The sequence below is a fragment of the Denticeps clupeoides genome, chromosome 14 (genome assembly GCF_900700375.1).
Source record: "Denticeps clupeoides chromosome 14, fDenClu1.1, whole genome shotgun sequence".
NCBI lineage: Eukaryota > Metazoa > Chordata > Actinopteri > Clupeiformes > Denticipitidae > Denticeps > Denticeps clupeoides.
The window spans coordinates 4,294,251-4,314,974 of NC_041720.1; the positions used below are offsets into that span (position 1 = coordinate 4,294,251).

At 49.4% G+C, this 20,724-nt stretch overlaps 1 protein-coding gene across 2 annotated transcripts; it reads right to left on the reverse strand.

Moving 5' to 3' along the window:
- Window positions 1-116: 116 nt before the first annotated feature.
- Window positions 117-19,582, reverse strand: sesn1 (sestrin 1). 2 transcript variants are annotated; one of them, XM_029002000.1, is made up of 10 exons: window positions 19,329-19,582; window positions 2,957-3,022; window positions 2,694-2,885; window positions 2,435-2,617; window positions 1,677-1,907; window positions 1,438-1,585; window positions 1,183-1,295; window positions 886-1,076; window positions 608-752; window positions 117-317 (listed from the first exon to the last, which is right to left on the reverse strand). In XM_029002000.1, the coding sequence occupies exons 1-10, from the start codon at window positions 19,563-19,565 to the stop codon at window positions 231-233; spliced, it is 1,593 nt and encodes a 530-aa protein (XP_028857833.1). In that variant the 5' UTR covers window positions 19,566-19,582; the 3' UTR covers window positions 117-230. The 2 variants fall into 2 exon arrangements, with proteins under 2 accessions (XP_028857833.1, XP_028857834.1); XM_029002001.1 differs by lacking the exon at window positions 19,329-19,582 and adding an exon at window positions 3,479-3,943.
- Window positions 19,583-20,724: the final 1,142 nt, after the last annotated feature.

A 20,724-nucleotide genomic window follows, 5' to 3' on the forward strand; every position in this document is an offset into this window, starting at 1 on the left:
TCGTGTTCAGTGCTGCGTCACTCGGCCAATCGGCAGCGGCTCAGACGACGTTCCTTTCCTCTCCTCCGTTCAGTCCGGTATCGTTCGTGCAGAACGTGCTGCAAGCGTCCGTTCTGCTCCTCCTCTTTGTGGCTTTTTTTTTTTTTGTATAGTTTTTTATTTTTTTATTTTTAACTATTATCCGACAAGAGCAACAATGATGACGGCGACACCGCGCGTGGCGGAGCGGCTCATGTCATGTAGCGGGTGATGGCTCTCAGGGCGTAGAGCAGCTCGGCCTGCATGCGCGCTTCCATCATCAGCAGGTTCACATGCACCTGGCGGAGAGGCGGGAGAGCGTGTTCAAAAACGGCTCGTGATTTTACATTTTACATTTACAGCATTTATCAGACGCCCTTATCCAGAGCGACTTACAATAAGTATTTACAGGGACAGTCCCCCCCTGGAGACACTTAGGGTTAAGTGTCTTGCTCAGGGACACAATGGTAGTAAGTGGGATTCGAACCCGGGTCTTCTGGTTCTTAGGCGAGTGTGTTAGCCACTAGGCTACTACCACCCCTCGTGATGACACCTCTGCCCCGACACGCACGCGTGTGTTCATTCGTACCTTTTCCGAGTGCTGAAATTGTCTCCAGAAACTCTCATACATCCTCTTTGTCGTTTTCTCCGGGCTACAGACGATGGTTTTAATGTAAACCTTAAAATTCCGATCCAGCAGCTCGTTTATCTCCCCATAGTCGTAGTCATCATACCTGACACACACACACACACACACACACACACACACACACACACACACACACACACACAGCATTTTAGACCCAGACGAAACTGTAATCTCAGCGAACATACTGGATATTAATATTATTTTCTTTTTGTCATTACCTAATGCCAAACATGCAGTGGATGTAATTCCAGATGGCACGGCGCAGCATGGTCGTGTCCACGCCCTGGTGCGTTGCCATGGTGTTGTAGGTCAGGTTGTAGGCCATCTGGAACTTCTCGTCCAGCAGCTGCCCGACGTCCGGGTACAGCCGGTTCACCAGCGAGTAGCCGTGGTCCTCCCAACTGTAGTCCTGCAGCGAGACGCACCCGCTGATGTTCGGACCGTCTGACTGTGTGTGAGCGCCTGCGTGCCTGGTAGCAGAGTGTGTGTGTATTTGTGTGTGTGTGCGTGCGCACCTGCACTCGGAAGGTCGGCACATGCTCTCCTCTCCGGGAGAAATCTTTATACCCGTAACTCGGGTCCTCAAAGTGACGGGAGACGTCGCTGGACGTCAGACTCTCCTCGTCCTCTGTTAGCGTGGAGGAAAGCGCGGGTCTGAATTGCATTTTGGACGTAGAGTTTCCAGATCACGCCGAAAACAGCACAAGCTAACGTTGGTATGTTACATTAACGTTGTGTGAAGGTTTTTCCCTGCAGGTGTGCTTGTGTACCTGTGGTTGTGACCAACATGCTCTCAGTCTTCTCCCTCTCGAAACGTGTGGCCATCTCCTCCTGACTCGCCTCCTCTTCATCACGGCCCTCCTGCAGCTGCTTCATCCTCTCCATCAGCACCTCCACCTCCCCACTGGTCTCCATCGCCTACACACACACACACACACACACACAAACACGCGAGTTAGAAGTGTCAATATCTCCAGCCGTGTGAAAACGCACAAGGTCTCTCACACACCAGCTGATTGGCCAGCAGGTCGTCGGTGACGCCGTTGCCGTTGGCGATGTCGCACACGCAGTAGCCGCTGAGCGAGGGCGCCCTGAACGTGTGTCCGCCGTCGCCGTGGAGCTCGGGGCTGACGCCGCAGCCGAACGTGAAGGAGGCCAGCGAGTGGTAGTGCGTCAGCAGCACCACGGCGTGGATCACCTCCGCCAGAGACCAGCTGTTCTCCTCCGCCTTCAGCAGGCTCTGAAAGCACAGCAGCCGGCCAATCAGGCGGCAGAAGCCCATCGCGCCCATTTCATAACCCCAAGCAGTGGGAAGTGCCGGCCTAGCGGTTAAGGAAGCGGCCCCGTAATCAGAAGGTTGCCGGTTCGAGTCCCGATCCGCCAAGGTGCCACTGAGCTAAGCACCGTCCCCACACACTGCTCCCCGGGACGCCTGTCATGGCTGCCCACTGCTCACTCAGGGTGATGGGTTAAATGCAGAGGACAAATTTCACTGTCCGCACCGTGTGCTGCGTATCACAAGTGACCAATCACTTCACTTTAAACGTAAACAACTCGCTTACGTGGAACATGAATTAATACATTTACAGCTCCTTCCTCATTCCACGTTCTGCTTGTGGTGTTTAACAAGCAGGAAAGTGAAAAACACCGCGGTCTGAAAAAAAGCGATGAAGTCATCGCTGCTGTTGCGAAACATGTGGCGTAGCCGTGGCGCGACTGTTTCTGCGTGCAGAGCGTGTGTCGCAGTGTGTGTGTGTGTGTGTGTACCTCCATGTGTTCCTTGGTGAGCAGCCAAGGCCGGTGGGCCAGCAGCTTATTCAGCTCGCCGAGGGCCTGCAGCTTCCGCGGCGCGCTCTCCAGCCCCTTCAGCCACTTGGAGTCCCCGCCCACCTGCAGGAAGTCGTTGACGTGCAGGTTGACCAGGTACGAGCACTGGTGTCTCGCGGCGGCCTGGCGGGGGCATGGGGTTCCTGGTTAGTGTGTGTGTGTGTGTGCGTAAGTGCGATTGTGCGTCTTGCGGTCTCACCATGATGCCGATGTAATGGCGGCAGGGCAGGGACAGCGGCCCGTCCATCTGCAGGAGGTAGTGCTGCGTCCGCAGGAAGCTCTCCAGGTACTGCGGGTGGAACCCCATCACCATGGAGACGTTGTCGACCCGGCCGAGCGACGCGAAGGCGTCCTCGAAGATCGACTGCGTCTGGCCGTCCAGCCCGCTGACCTGCGGAACGCTGCCGTTAGAACACGCGCGACGTTCCGCCCAACCCCGGCTCCACCCGGCGGGTTCCTCACCTCTTTCTCCGGGATGAACCGACTTGGCCCGTTCACCAGCGGCCTGGGGACCCTCACGCCCGCGTCCTGCAACAGACAGTCGCGAAAAAACGCGTCACGACCTTGATATGACGTTAGCATGTTCTTAATGCACTGCCGAATGTTCCGATTACGTTAATGTAACGTTTCCATCATTTCGACATGACGAGTGTGTGTGTGTGTGTTCAGCTGGTACCTGTGGGAGGGACCAACATAGATCCACATTGAACATTTCAGACACAGAACGCAACGTATTCAACGGCAAAGGACGTTATAAACAAACAAACAAACAAACAAACAAACAAACAAACAGGTAAACAGCTCGGTCTATACCGCGCACTTCTTTTGTGTGTCGAGGTTCTTTGTTGGGGTGTTTTTTTGTGTGTGTCGTTGGCTGTATTTTAAAGATCCGCAGACGGAGCGCGGAGCACCACGAAGAACCGATCCGGCCCGCGGTGAGCAGGGTTCCGCCGGGTACCGATGGCTCGGCTCGGTTCTGCTCACCTTCCTGCTGAGGCGCTCGCAGTTGCTGCAGATCTTGAACAGCTCCGACATCGTCAGCGGCGCCTTCTTCTCCGGCCCGGTGGCCGCCGCCGCGAGCCGCATAGCGTTTTCACTTCAGCGGCGCCGATGTTCCGGAAAGTTTCCCCCCCCCAGACGCCTCCGGGCTCGGCGACTGAAGCGAAGCCCCTCCGGCCGCGGCAGCTCCAGCAGAGTCCCGTCGAGCCGCGGCCTCCGACCGAATAAATAGAGCCCGTCCCGCCGGAGTGACGCTGCGCGGGGCCAATCAGAGACGCGAAAACAACCCGCCGCCAGCCAATCGCGTCGCCGGGGGGGCGGGCTCAGCGCGGAGCGCTTCGGATCCGTTTAGAAGAACCTCTTTTCAGGGGTTCGGACCAACCGGCGGCGACGAAAGGCGCTATAACGCGGTTACGACCGGCCTGTTCACCGGTTCTTCGCCGTGCCTCCGATTCCAGGAGCCAGGAGGGGCAGGCGGGCTGTGGTGGTACGGTGGGAGGGGGGTTGTTTTTATGGCTGCTGGGAGCTGGGAGGGGTGGAAACCCAAGTCTTTCCTCAGGCAGTTCGAGGAAAAGTAAACATGTCTGAGCGGGGCGGGGGACGGGGCCAACAACAGCAGGGGAAAAAAGCGCCGCGAGAGGCCCTATGGTGGAACTCGAACCATGGACGACCAACCTGGCGAATGCCCCCCCCCATGCTGGCTTTTCTTGGACCCGTCAACCACAACAGCATCAGAACTAAAGGTTCTTTAATAAATGAGATGGAGAGCATGGGATCTCCAGAGGTTCTCCAGACAGAGTTCGCTCAGATGAGCACCCACCTCCTGCTGAGGCCAGCCTTGAACGCGTCCCGAGAGGGGGGGGTTGGGGGTCGCATCCTGACTGACCACGCACCTGCGGCGGTGCCGCAACACTCCGGGCGGTGCGGGCCGCCGCTAAAGGAGCCTGTTGATTTGGCAGCGGCTGCGAAAGCGCTAAACACTATTCAGCAGGTTCATTGTGTGACCTCCGGCGGGACGGTGGCGGCCGTAAACACCGCAGTCCACCGTCAGCACTCTGGCCCCGGGGCGGCGGCTCGGCGCACCCAGAGAAGAGACTGGTCAGCGTTTGCCTCACGAACCTTCAGCCCCCACCCCGTAATCAGCAGGTTGCCGGTTCGAGTCCCGATCCGCCAAGGTGCCACTGAGCAAAGCACCGTCCCCACACACTGCTCCCCGGGCGCCTGTCATGGCCGCCCACTGCTCACTCAGGGTGATGGGTTAAATGCAGAGGACGAATTTCACTGTGTGCACCGTGTGCTGTGCTGTAGTGTATCACATGTGACAATCACTTCTCTTTACACCCACTCAAAAAAAGGTGTGCCTCAGGTGTGCGTAAGTCCCGACTCATTATCGGGTCCTGTGGATTCATGCCGGAAAGAGGTCCTTCAGTCGTTCCCTCATCCCGCGCTCCCATTGGCTGCCACTTAAACTGAACCAGGATTGCCGACTGCCAATCGAAAGTGAAGTGATTGTCATTGTGAGACACTGCACATGGTGCACACAGTGAAATTTGTCCTCTGTAATTAACCATCACCCTTGGTGAGCAGTGGGCGGCCATGACAGGCGCCCGGGGAGCAGGGACGGTGCTTTGCTCTGTGGCACCTTGGCGGATCGGGATTCGAACCGGCAAACTTCTGATTACGGGGCTGCTTCCTTAAGCCGCTAGGGCGCCACTGCCCCACATCAACTAGCAATTGCGTAGTGTGTTATAGGCTTTAGGAACTGGGCCCAGAACAGGGGCTGATGGGAATTGCCCTTCTGTCCCAGTCCAATCGTTCATCTGTTCCATTCTACAGACAGGAGAGCCATTAAAAACCGGCGACCCTGGGTCTTCTTCCAACTGCAGCCCCACGCGGAGCGAGAGACGGAACAGGGAGCACCGAGCACTGCTGCTAATGGGATTCTGGGAATATTGAGCGTGTTTAAGACTCCGCTGCATTCCGGTTTGGCCCCAGAACCAAACCTGCGGGAAAGCCGACGACCTTTTGACAAGTGGCCGCGGACTGGACAGGAGGAAGAACGAAGAATGCAGAGAGGTCATGAAGAAAAAGAGAAAAGCAAAGTGAGGCTGAGAGAACCGGAGATAAAGCGGCAGCAGCTTCGGTTCCTCTGTTCTCTCATAGACCGGCAGCGGCAAGAAAAAAAAAAAAAAAAAAAAAAAAAAGAAAGAAAGAAAAAAGAAAAAGTTTTTTTGTTTTTTTTCGTTGCCGGAGTCCTGCTCTCCCTCAAAACCAGTTCCAACCTGACCTATCAGCGCGCAGAGGAACCGAGAACGAGGGAGAGAAAAAACACACAAACCACAATGACAGAGGCCTAGCAACAGTGGTCGGCCAATCAGAGCGCAGAACAACAGTCCCAGAGTCCAATCACCTCTCCCCACCCCCACCCGTCCCTCCGACAAAAGAAGAGAGAAAAAAAAAAAAAAAAAAGTTTCTCAGATGTGTTCACAGCTCAAACTGACGAAACTTGACTTCGGCATCGCAAAACAACACAATTAAAGCACAAGCATCCACCCAGAACCGCCTAGAACCCTCTAGAACAGCAACCTGGAACTTCCTCTAGAAGAAGGTCTTTAGAACAATAAGTGAAAGTGTACAAGTTGATGAGAAGTGGTGAACCCGATCACAATGTAAGCCTGCAAGTGTGTGTGTGTGTGTGTGTGTGTGTGTGTTTGTATTTATTGTGTAACACGGTGCTGTTTGTTCTCCTGAAGGCAAGTGGCTGCATGTAGCAACAGGGATGGAGCCTAAAGCGCAAATAAAGTGAGATACAGACACAACTTCATCATCCCACATAAACACAAACACACACACACACACACACACACAGAGAGAGTGCACTCACGTTCAGTGAAGGCCCATTTCACTCGCTCTTCTGGCTCTTCTCACATTTCAGTCTGGACATTTACCCCCCCAGTTCCACACACACACACACACACACACACACACACACGGGTGATTCTACAGAAAAGCTGCCGTTTCAGTAAGTTCTACATCTGAACTGGAACACGTCAAATTATTACACGCTTTTTAATAATTGGCAGAGAAATAAAAGTTGTAATGCCATTCATATCAACCTTTGTATTTGTGTTTTTCCAAAGATTATGATGACTTTAGCTTGTCCCCATTGTCCATCACACCAACAGCAGTTTCAATTTTGAGTTAATAATATAATTTGTATAATATATTTTCTTGGAAAAGGGATCGAATTTAAGGGACATGGACGTATATTTCTCAATCCCTGGGTTTATTTTATTAATGGGGCGTGTTGATTAATGTTTGGATCCTGTGATGTCATTTATGAGGAGGGGAATCATGAGATCATGGTGTGACGAGTGGTGAACTACATTTTCAATTCTCATAAATTTTTTATGTTTTTTATGAACATATAGGTTCAGTCATTCAACCCGTTCGGGGAAAAACTCGTAGTTATCAAAAAGTTTTTTAAATAGCTATAAAAATCTTCACCCCCATCTTCGTGGGCTAGCGGGTTAGGAAGCGGCCCCGTAATCAGAAGGTTGCAGGTTCGAATCCTGATCCGCCAAGGTGCCACTGAGGTGCCACTGAGCGAAGCACCGTCCCCACACACTGCTGTGCCGCAGCCTGTCACAATGACAAATCACTTCACTTTCACTTTCAGTGTTATGCGTGTTATGTGGTTAAACGACTGCTACGGAGATGAATATGTTTGCAATATTTCATGTTAACGCATATACACATGATGTTTTGCAACGGTCATTGGTTTGCATTAGCAACTAAAGCAATTCAGGATTTTTAAAAATGAAAAGTCGCATAAGTGACCGATTTCAAGTTCGTGTTCTTTCACCAGCTACTTTCAAAGCGGACGCGGACTTGTCAATAATCTGGATTCAGCGATGATAAAAACAGCAGCCGCACGAATGAACGGCAGAGATGGAAAAGAGATGTTGAGGCGGGGAAGGAGGAAGGCGTCCGAGATCTGAATGAAGTGTATCCATTTGAGGAGGTCTTGGACCAGCCGACCCTCGTAGTCCGGTCACTTCTTGACGCGTGGAGATAAAGGAGGACGTGATGGACTAGGCTCCGTCGGGTACAGATGGAGGTTTTCCTCTAAAATAAATGGCATGCATGCAGACTCATAAGACCGATGACAAAGTGGACGATCGACCCAGTTACAACATGTTCGACCATTCTAAAGCATTCAAACCTGTTCTATCATTTTACCCTTTTCGTCATAAATTAACATCATAAAGCGTCAAGATGTTTTTTTTTTGTAGTGTTTATTATGCCATGACAAATGTGTCATGGTTATATTTCCTAAACATTACATGATATTAATGCACTTTCCTAGAAAGTTCAGTGACAAAAAGTCACGCTTTTGCAGATTATGAAGTAGAAATTCTGTGTTTTCCTTTATTTTTTTTACCTAATAAAAATCTATCATTAATTACAAGGGATGCATAAATTGCCAGGCCATGCCATGCCAGTGGAAGTTCATAAGCGGATTGTAAAAAAATAATAGTGGAATTACAAATCGGCTGTGACAGGGTTTCAGACAGATATAACTTAATTTTCAATTATTAGGTGGGGGAAAGTTTTTACCAAAAAAAAAAAAAAAAGATCTTAATTTCACCATCCTGCTTAATCACAAATGGCACAATTTCTGTGAAATAACCCCCACCCTCTACCCACACACACACACACACACACACACACACACACACACACAGTTTCAGCTCGCTTCCCGGAGAAGAGGTAGAGGAAGGGGTGCAACCCTACAGAAACAAAGGCAAACACATCGACACAAATGGACGCGCACACACACACACGGCTTCAAACGATTATTAAAAAAAAAAAAAAGGGAAAAAGTTTGTGTCTGTGTTCAGTTTTCCAATGGAAAGGCGTTGGCCATCCGCACGTGAGGAAATCCATTTTCCCGGGGACGTTTTTCTAGCAGCTGTGCCTGCAGCTGTCACAACACACACGCACACACACACACGCACACGCACACACACACACACAGTTCGAAAGAGTGAGAGAAAACACACTCTCCCTCGCTGGCTATGTTTAGCCTGACTTAATTAAGAACCAACAGACAATTAATCAAGAATCTCACACACACACACACACACACACACACACATTTTCACCTCGCGGTGACAGGAGAAAAGGCCTGGCTGCTATTTCCCCCCCGAGGCCTTTTCATTTGTGTCTCCACCACCAAAAAAAAAAAAAAAAAGGAAAGTGTGGAAAGGTGCTGAGTCGCCCCATTTGTCCGGCCGCGTCGGTCCATCAAACCTGGGAGCAGCGATTGGCCCCGAGGAGAGACGATGGGTCACCGCAGACTCCGCCCACTGATAACACCAAGGCCAAATACACACAGACACCTGGCCACAGGCATTCTGGGTAATAAAACCCCATAAAACCCTGCAAGCAGGGTCATTACACAGCAGACCAGTAAACTGCTGGGTCACCGTGAGTTAAACACACACAAGACAAGACACACACACACACACACACTTTTCAACAAGTCTGTCACTCTAGAAAGATCACTCTGCAGTATCCCTTAGCAGGGCTGGACTAATCTGATTAGTGGTAGTAGGGTAGTGGTAGTAGCCTAGTGGCTAACACACTCGGTTATGAACCAGAAGACCCAGGTTCAAATCCCACTTACTACCATCGTGTCCCTGAGCAAGACACTTAAACCTGAGTGTCTCCAGGAGGGGACTGTCCCTGTCACTACTGATTGTAAGTCGCTCTGGATAAGGGCGTCTGGTAAATGTACAATTTTCAAATTAAAAATTAAACACACACACACTCCTGGCAGAGAAAAATCTATGGCATGTACACACCAAAATCAGAGCAGCCCGCACACACACACACACACACACAACTCTGAACTGTGAGCGGGGAGGAAACAGAGAGTTGTGTACATACACACACGTGTGTGCAGTATGGTGCCAGAGGGTAAAAGACCAGAATCTTTATTTGTTTGTTTTAGGGAAAAAAATAACTTTGTAACAATGAGCCCATCCCAGTTTTCCAAGAATGACACACACACACACACACACACACACACACACACCCTGTTTGAGCAACACATGGGACAACAGATGGAGTCGGGACAGAGACGACCCCCCCTCCCCCATTGTCCTCATCTTCAAAACAATAATGAGCAAACTGCACCGTGATCGTTGCGATTTTATTCGGCATGAAGGACGCATCGCCATAAGCAAATCCGAGCAAATGTGAAAGCTGATCATTTATCACAGATCACCAGAGTAAAAAAAAACACAAGCAGCTGCAGGTCACGACCCTTCCTGGAATGGAATGGATGCATTGCTGCACTGAGGTCGAAGGCGAACAATTAAACCCATTTCACCATCCACCTTTTCTGTTACCGGCCGCCGCGGTGCCATGTTGGAGCGGCATGGCCGGAAATTGGAGCGCCGCCGTCGCAGTCTCTGGCCACTGAAACACCAGACAACAAAAACACAGTACGCACACACACACACACACCCTTTTCTGATGAGCAACAGGGCATGTGCATGCCAATGCGCACACACACACACACACACACACACACACACACACACACACACCCTTTTCTGATGAGCAACAGGGCATGTGCATGCCAATGCGCACACACACACACACACACACACACACATCTGCTCCACAGAACATCTGTGGTTTTCAACATACAACACACTATAGCATGTGCACACACACACAAACACACACACACACACACACACACACACAGGCAGGCAGCTTTATGAAGCGCAGTAGGGAACTGGGTGAAAGGTGAGTTATAGAACTGGAGAGCAAAACAGGAAGGAAACAAAGTTGTATGTATAACCAGGAGAGCTTCCAGTGTACACACACACGTGCGCACACACACACACACACACACGGCAGAAAGAGGCAGAACAGAGGCCCTGTCTGTTTGGTCTTTTAAAGGAAAAACTGTGAAAGGGACGAAGTCCAGATATAGAACGCGGAAAAACCCAGCCCGACCATATCCGTCTGTCTCGGTCCGTTCCCTCGCTCCACTTCTTCACGACTCTCTGGGGAAGGGTCCGTTTGTCCTCCTCTTCCTCGCCGGTTCTGCGTGTGATACGTACATACGTGTGCGAGTTGGGCTATACGTCATGAAACAAACAATGAATAAAATGCACAACGCACACGTTTTCAGCAAATAATAGTGAATTCTCGGAGCCGCCCCATTTCTAATGGTGCATTCTGATTTATATTACGTGCTGATAGTGTCACACCAATAGTGTACAATGGGGAGCATCGGGTGAATGCCAACGGACAAGTTTTCCTGCTCGTCACACACTCGTTCCACGCAAAAGTGAATAACGGGGTTCTTCAGCTGAGAACCATAATCAATCCTTTATCAGACGAAAAAAAACAACAAAAAAAACGACCCAAGACAAGAGTGGAAAACACGGGCGTCGGCCCTTTATCTCCTCCCCTGCCTCGCGGTCCTCCTCTCCGCACAAACCGAACCGAGGAAAAACAAGTCAGCGGGAGGGGGAGGAGCCAAGTTCCACCTTGAACACGCCCCTCGGGCCGGGAACGGCGAGCCCCCGGCCTGTTGTGGTTAAAGATGCACAAAACACACAAAAACAAAGATCTTCTTTCAGTTCATTGTGTGTGTGCGTCTGTGTGTGTGTGTGTGTGTGTGAATATGCGTGCGTGGGTGGGTGAGACAGATGGACAGGCGGAGAGGTTTTAAAGGAAGACATCAGGTCCGTCCGCTCATGGTTCTAAGCTGCAGAACGTTGCTTCTGTTCCTTCATGAAGCATCCAAAGACACGGAACTAAATTTCACAATCTGCAGTATGAACACAAGCTTCTTTGTGTGTGTGTGTGTGTGTGTGTGTGTGTGTGTGTGATGCCTGTGTAGGAGGCTCGCTTTTCTGCAGCTGTGAAGGCTACCTGCCAACCAACAGGCATGTGCACTTGCGTACACACACACACACACACACACACACACACACAGATAGGGGGTGAAGAGGAATATCACAGCCAATAAATTAACAGAGTGAGAATGTCACACGTTAGCATCAGACTTCAAAAATAAATGGTCTTATATAACCGCGTGTTGTTTCGGTTCGTCAGATGGACAACACACACATACACACACCTTCCATCCAAAGCATTGTGGGAAACAGAGGGCAAATGCATGGCTCATGTTCAGGTCTTTATCTGTTCTGACCTATGATGTAACACGGTGAGACTGTGTGTGTGTCCGTTTCATTGCTGAGGACAAAAGGAAGGGAACACAGACCCACACCCATGTCCTATAACACACCCCCTAAACACAGCCACACACACACCCCATTTTATGCTTTATCACTTCCTGACCTGGTACACGCACACACGCACTCTGGCTGGATCCAGTCCCCACGGCCTGACTGCAACCTCAGCATTTGTGTGTTTTTACAGGAAAGACCCGGCAGCAGCAACAATGACGGCTCTGACACACAGCTGTGTCCGTGTGTGTGTGAGTGTGTGTGTGTGTGTGTGTGAGAGAGAAAGTTGGACGTCCTTTCTTGTGTGATGGTGCGTGTCCAGTAACGCAATGACGGGTGTGCGTCTGAACGGAGACAATGTCCGTTTCCACGGCCCGTTCAGCGTAGGCTACCGTTCGCGTCCCAGCGTACACACCGCGGAGGGAAATCCGCACATTGACTCGTGTACAATACACTGCAAACAACTTAAGACGACGTGAAGCTAATTAAAGGCTTTTCATCTTCCCAACGGTAACTCTGAAATAGTCCAGGAAGTGCCACACACACACAAATAATAACGATCAAAAGGTGAAACCAATACGTGATTGCATTTACAGTATTTATCAGACGCCCTTATCCAGAGCGACTTACAATCAGTAGTTACAGGGACAGTCCCCCCCTGGAGACACTCAGGGTTACGTGTCTTGCTCTGGGACACAATGGTAGTAAGTGGGGTTAGAACCTGTGTCTTCTGGTTCATAGGCGAGTGTGTTACCCACTAGGCTACTACCACCCCTTGCGTCATGAGTATGCAAATTAGCGTACACCTAGCTACTTCCTGTATTTTTTTTCCATTTACAACATTTATCAGTTAAATACAGTAAAATATACAGTTAAATACAGCTAAACACAGTATTTATTTAGCTACTTCCTGTAGGTGAGCGGTCTACATTTACATTTTATGGCATTTATGAGATGCTTTTATCCAGAGTGACTTACAATCGGTAGTTACGGGGACAGTCACCCGGGAGACGGGTCTGGCTCAGGGACACAATGGTAGTAAATGGGGTTTGAACTTGTGGTTTTGTGGTCTTCTGGTTTACAGGCGTGTGTTTAATCCTAAAGTAGTCAGGCTGGGTGTTTATATATAAGGTTACGTGTTACGTGTGTGTGTGTGTGTTAACCACGAAATTCTTCTCACCACACTCTCTGATTTAGGAGTCACAGGAACCGTACTAGATTGGTTCACCTCTTATCTTTACGACAGGTCCTTCAAGGTATCATGGGGAGGTGAGACATCTGTCCTCTCTAGGGTAACCACAGGGGTTCCACAAGGCTCTGTCCTTGGCCCCCTTCTATTCTCAATATACACTCGCTCACATCATCCAATCACATGGCTTCTCCTATCACTCTTATGCTGATGACACCCAGCTCTATCTGTCATTCCCACCAGAAGATGCTACTATAGCAACAAAAATTTCGGCCTGCCTCTCAGACATATCGGCATGGATGTCTGAGCGACACCTCCAACTCAACCTATCCAAAACCGAGATTCTGATCTTTCCGGGCAACAATTCTCCTCAGCAAAACCTTTCAATTCAAATTGGATCGCTATTGTTAACACCCACGGCATCTGCAAAAAGCCTTGGAGTTTGGATAGATAACAAACTGAGTTTGAACCATCATGTTGCTGCGATCTCCAGACTCTCTACAACATTCGCAAGATTCGGCCTTTTCTCTCACAACAGGCTACGCAGCTCCTCGTCCAGGCAATGGTCATCTCCAAACTCGACTACTGTAACTCTCTCCTGGCTGGAGCCTCTGCAGTCACCATAAAACCACTCCAGATGATCCAAAATATGGCAGCCCGTCTCATTTTCAATCAGCCAAAATACACCCATGTTACACCTCTTATTTTACCTCCCTCCACTGGCTCCCGGTAGCTGCTCGCATTGAGTTCAAATCCTTGATGCTGCCTACAGGGCTGTAAATGGAACTGCGCCCTCCTACATCAACACACTACTACCTAGATACACTCCTACACGCTCTCTCAGATCGGCAAACGAAAGGAGACTAAAAATTCCTTCTTCACGGGGTCTCCGATTCCAATCATGTCTGTTCTCCGTTGTTGTCCCTGGCTGGTGGAACAACCTGCCCTCCTCCACACGACTAGCCGAGACTATCACCACTTTTAAGAAGAAGGTGAAAACCCTCTTGTTCCAAAAATATTACAGACAAATCTAACACATACACATGCATACACATTGAACAAACAAATACAAAATGTATAAATACATTATAATTTTTCTTAGTCTAGCACCCAACACTCTCCGAGCATGCTCTTCAATGACAAGTCTGAGCCTTATCAGGGCTCTTAGTTTGTATACTCGATATTCTATAGAAATCGAACGAGAATTGCTGGTGTCTTCCCATTGTAAGTCGCTTTGGATAAAAGCGTCTGCCAAATAAAGAAAAGTAAAGTAAAGTGTGTGTGTGTATATATATATATATATATATATATATATAGGTAACGTGTGTGTTACATGTGAAGAAATGTGCCTCCTGAAATTGCGTTTCTTTTCAACAACAAAAATCAAACTGCAACTAAAGAGGAAGTTGCACACACAGCAGCAGCAGCGAACGTTACAGAAACGGCGGAGATTAGGCCGAGATTCTGAAGGAACGGATCCATCATCTCAGTAGGGAACGGCTACACCTGCAGGCGGTTCTGCAGCAGCGTTCTAGGAAAAATGACAAACTCAGACTTTATTGGCCTGCAGTGTGTTGGATTAAAACCAGATGAGCAGATAAACGAAAGAAGCCAAAAGAACCCCGCCCACCGGTTCCTAGAAGATTCGGAAAAAGTCGACAGTGTTTCTCCTCCAAGAAATTGCGGCCCCATCCCCCCCTCCACACAGGACACAAACACATTCTGGAGTTCTGGAGGTGTGTCGGCCCTCAGCCAATCACGGCGAGCGCATGCTCTGCTGCTCAGCCAATAGGAGTGTGGAAGGGGCTCGGGACCCTTGTTTTTCTGCCCTGCTTCTCTCCACACCCGTCCTGAGCTGTCAGTCCTGAAGGAGGAATTTTATGATCTCCCTCTCCCTTTCTCACACACACAAAACTATCAGCCGCCAAACCACACATACACACACACACAAGCAAAACTGAAAAGTACTAAAAGCCGGTTGGTGATTGTTCTAGTATTCTAATACAGATTGTGAATGGGTCCAGGTCTGAGTGTTAGATCGGGATCTGTGATGGTATCTCCACTGGCTCAGGGCCACCGGTGGGTTAGGAGGTCAGCAGGGTACGACTGGCCTGAGCTTTGCACGCTTGTGCATGTATGGGGTCTATAAACAGAACCGACGGTCACGCGTGTCTGACTTTGTGGGGATATTTTTGTAGACGTAGCACCTTGAGGACATTCGCAAATGTCAGATTTACTGGTGACCAATGAACGAATACCATTCTTCAACCACACCCGCGAAATGCCCATTACCCCTGGTAAACCGAATTTTACAATGTCGGATGAACATACCGTATTTTAACTCAAAATAGTCTGATCGTATTCCACATGTTTCCTAGCTGGTAAGGAAACGGACCCAAAATCAGAAGGCTGCCGGTTCGAATCCCGATCCACTCAGGTGCCACTGAGCAAACCACCGTCCTCACACACTGCTCCACGGGCACCTGTCATAGCTGCCCACTGCTCACCAAGGGTGATGGTTAAATAGACAGTAAATAAATAGTGTTTCACAATGACAATCACTTCACTTTCACTTTTCTGGCTTCTGACTCCATGATGCATTTGATAATTAACAGACAAATTAATAGATAATAACACAATGCACTCAACACAATGGATTTTAAAGAAAGCAGTCAAGAGCCTTAATACAAGATCATCTGATTACAGCCATATTTGTAAAAAAATGGCTGCCAGAATGTTGGCTGTTCCCTCGTTGGCAGGTAAAGGGGGTGGAGCTTAATCTGCATGTGAACAGAGCCTTGCAAATGCCCCAGGAACGAAGGACGAGCCAAGTAGACGATCTTCCACCGCGAGTCGCAAGCTCGCCAATTCCCTGAAGGTGGCCAGTTGACTGACAGCCTCTGATTGGCCGAATCTAGAGCTTCATCGGACCCAGCGGCGAGTGCTGGTGGCGATCAGTGTCCCGTTACATCATAATCCACACCTCCACGTGAAGATCCGAGGTGCCCATACTCCACCCTCCTTTTTCATATGTTTTCAAAAGTAATGCCAGGTAGTAAAACGTTCTAAACCTCCATATGTCAGAGTAGAAAATCAATGTCACTTGGACAGTAGCGAACTAGATCCCTCTAGATCAACGACAACGCATCGCAATAACCTGCCTTTGCTACTGGGGGGTGTAGAATTTTCCTTCTTTCTTTTTTTCTACTGTAAAGAAAAGCATGAACAAACATTAAACTCGATGCATTTCTAGCACAAACAACAAATCGATCAATTCATTGATCGATCCACATCTCTAGCCACGCATTTGTCCTTTAGCATTTCTATCATTTTGTTTCGCACCATCTGCTCAGCAGTGTCCTTTCTATTTTTGGTCTCCTTTTCATAACCCCGTGTTGTGGTTTCCATCTTCCTCTGCTGATCTCACACAACCGCGCGCAAACACACACACACACACACACACACGATCGAAGTTGGAGGACCAGCAGCACTTCCTTTTTTCAGTAAGACATGAGACGTAGGTTTCTGGCTGCTGTTGGCACGTGTGCTGACCCTCACGTGCTGGACGGACGAGGGCTGTAAACCATTCCCACCAAAGAAAAAAAACCCCCAAAAAAACATATATGTGTGTGTGTGTGTGTGTAACAACATACAGAAACCAGCCTAAACAATGCCCCGGAAAAAAAACAGCCCCAAAATAACCCCCGAAAAACCACAAACCTAAAACAACATCCAGAGAACCTGCAGATAACCTAAATGATCAAATCGCTAATTGTGGTGAAACCTGATTCCTTTTTTTTCCCCCAGTGTGGTCAGTGCACTGGGGTAACTGGGTCATAGATGCGTGATAACCCACCAGCGTTTCTCACCTGGTGGTTGGTCTGTTCAGATCTCAGTGTTTGGGGACAACAGCACCCCCTACAGGAGCCCTTATCCAGAGCGCCTTACCGGGACAGTCCCCCCTGGAGGCAGTCAAAGTTAAGTGTCTCGCTCAGGGACACAATGGTAGTAAGTGTGGTCTTCTGGTTTATAGGCCACCACCGCTACCATCGCCGGACCAAACCCATCGTCCTGTTGTCATCACGGTTCCGGTTTCACAGTTAAATTTACTCAAAACCACGGTTACCGCCTAGAAACTGGTGAACAAATGATATTAAAAGTCAAAGATTTCAACTTTGCAGATTTTCTGCAGTCTGTGAGGGCAGATTGAAGTTTTGTGTGACGGCGCCCCCTTCTGTTCCAGGGTAGAGCCACAGGAGGTAAGTTCCTGACTGTGAAACACACATCGGTTAACTTCATCACTTCCTGCCGGATTTCAGGCCGCAGTGCCCCCCCCCATGCCAACAGCGTCATGGCGACCGCCCCACACATGTTACCTTTATGATTTAATTCTGTGTGTCAGAAACAAAGAGAGGATCTGAACACCCCTTTTCCCCCTCAAAAACATAAGAAATCGTGAATTTGAATTCTATATTTCTTTTCAAGTAAGTAACTGGATGAACTGGAGACCAGTCCCGAATTGTCCAGACCCGAACTGAAGAATGCTGTAGTGGACAACTGAAGTTCATTCTTCATGAATATAAAATCAAAAAGAGAAGGCTCGTTGTGAATCAGCTAATCCCGTTTTGTCGGTTCATGAAACGCATCGGAGGATTTTCTCCAAAGCCGAACAAAAACTTGAACGGGGGGGGTACAATGCCGAAGAAATTCCTCTGCAGGAAGCACAGCAAAAGCAGCCAAAACCAGAAAAGGCCACCGCCCGTCACGCAGTATACGCAGTACTGTTTATCGTGGGAAGTGTATCGGTCCAGCACCCTATTGTGGGTCACACCGGTCACCCAGCTGTGAACTATACCGGTCAGTAGAGCCGGATGACCATACCAGTCTCGGTACTGACCCTGCTATTGGAGGACCGCTCAGACAAAAAAAATATATATATATATATATATATATATTTTTTTTTACACACACACATTACACACACACACACACACACACACACACACACACACACAGAGCAATGGAGTCAGTGATGAGCACTGGAACTGACACCAGATCTGCCCATTCAGGAATCAGTTCAGGACACTAAACACACACACACACACACACACAAAAAGCTTTCTGCTTTACTTAATCAACAACCCTCAGGCTTAACAGCACTCTCTGACACACACACACACACACACACAACATGACTAAACATCAAAAAGATGCCTAAAGAAAGTCGCATTTAGACTTTTGTGTGTGTGTGTGTGTGTGTGTGTGTGTGTGTGTGTGTGTGTGTGTGTGCGCGCACTGTGAGAAGTTACTGTGCCAAAGGTCATTTCCATTTTTCCTTCACTACATTCCACTGTTTCACTACATTCTACTAAATTCCCACTCTGAATTTTCTTATGGGGGTTTAAAAAAAAAAAAAAAACAAATCATATCCTTCCTTCAGTTGCCAGGAAAGTGAGGAAAAACACAAATATGAACAAAAAGAAACAAGCGAATGATGTGTGTGTGTGTGTGTGTGTATATATATATATATATATATTAATCTTATTTATTTAACACACTCTCAGGAAAGGCGCATGGCGTTGCCGCTAGAAACTGACCAACGATCGGACAGCAGCAGCCGGCGAAACGCGGCGACTCGTTCACTCGCCAGAGGAGGAGCGACTCCTGCGGAGCGTGAAGGAAATCACCGACACCGTCGAGAACATTCCCCCGCACCCACCTCGTCTCGGGCCCGGGCGCCGCAGGTGCTCCCGGATTTATTTTCGGCGAGTGGCCCCGGGCGAGGCTGGACCTGCAGCACGGACGCTCGAACACACACTAGCCAGGGCGGCTTTCAAACGCGCTCGCCCCATTCAGCCCGAATCTGACCCCAGCGACCTCTCGCAGGCCAGGGGTCAAGCCCTTAGGGAATTTTAACTCTTTTTCTCCAACTCTCACCACACTCATACACACACTCTGAAGGCAGTAGTGAAACTACTTCAAAGTGTTGTTAGAAAAAGTGTAAAAAAAAGAATTAAGAAGTGAAAGTGGAAATAAGGTTGATTTGTAGAGATGTGGTAGAAGAACTGTGTGTCGGACTCTCCCAACTCCTACATGGAGATGGTGAACAACATAGTATTGCTGCTCCGAGTGTGTTTCTCTTCACGTGTAGCATGTAGTTTCATGAAAACAAGGAAATTTTAATACTTTTTGCATAGCACTGTACACACTCATTTATTTATATCAGCAGCAGGGCCAATGAGGCAGAGCCAGCGCTTCCTCTGGGTCACCTGACCTACACTTTCAGGACGCTGACAGGCGACAGAACCTAAATACGGTCTTAGATATTTACGGCCCGTTCACCAACACACACGCACACACTCACCTGTGCACTCTGCAGCAGCCGGGCACATTTCTCCCGGACGTCGGCGTGCGGGCATCTCTTGGACAGCACTAGAACCCGCACAAGCATGTCGTTCAAGTGGCCGCCGGGGGCGTCGCCCGTCCCCTCTGCACACCTCATCACTTCCTGCCGGATCATCTCCATGGCGCCGTCCCGAGAGCTGGCGTCACGGCTCCCTAGAGCCTCCCACCGGGCCACCGCATGGCGCGCGCCCTCCATCACTGACCAGTTTCGGCTTTTTTTTTTTTTACGTGGACAGGCTGAGGGAGGCAGAGAGGTCACAATGTCAGCCAGGCAGGTCAGCAGCTGCCATGTGCTTCTTATTGGGGGGGGGGGGGTGTCTGGTTTTAGAACCACATGGCGATCACATGACCGAGAGCCACAGTAACCAGAAGACCAGCATGAGGACGGCCGGTCTGATGTGGACGGGACTCAGCAACTGCAACAACAAGGTCCAGAGAGCTGATTGGCCTCGCCCAAGCGTCAAAGGCTACGACCACTCAACCCCGCGTGTCTCCAGGGGGACTGTCCCTGTAACTAGATTGTAAACCGCACTGGATAAGGGTGTCTGCTGTCACGCTGCACTTTGATTGGTCAGGAGCACCTGCACCTGTAACCAACGTTAAAAAAGAACAAAAAAAAAAAAAAAAAAAAAGACTACAGAGGTCAGAGGTCAGGAGTGTCCGCCCACTGGACTAAACTGAGGCTGGGACGTGCAGATCCCCTTTTTCTGCAGGATGCAGTGCCTGTTGTTCAACCACTCGTTGTTTGTATGTTTTTTAGTTTGTTTGTTTGTTCGGTGCGATATGCGCGTGCGTACGTACGTACGTAACGCAACCGCAAATGCACGATGGGTAAACAGATCTTCCTTTTTATTTCGCTTACAGACGAAATGCTGCGCACACCGCGTAAAATGATGCAATTTGAAAAAAAATTCCACATAAATAGTTCAATAACAAAACAGCACAAAAACAAACCCGTTGTGGGCCCATTCAATCAGCCCACCTCACCCCTCTGTTGTTTTGAGGATTTGGACGATCTGCACCTTTAAACGCACAAACGCAACGTTACGCCGTAATCCCGGTAATCCCCGTAACGACGGACGACGCCGGGGTTCGCCGTGAAACGCTGTCAGTGCGGGAAACTTACGGAATTCGCATCGTTTCGGCCGCTTCTCCTGCGCAGGACGTCTGGACCGCGGCTCCTCGGTACACGGGAACGCCGGCGGAGCTCCAGCGCGACGAACGCGCCCACTGCCCAATGGCTGCTTGAGGACACCGGTGTGGGCGGGCCATGCCGCACTGCGAACCAATCGGCGTCAAGCACCGGCGGGGCTGTCCATCAATCGTTATTACGCATTGCACGCAGAAGGCGGTCG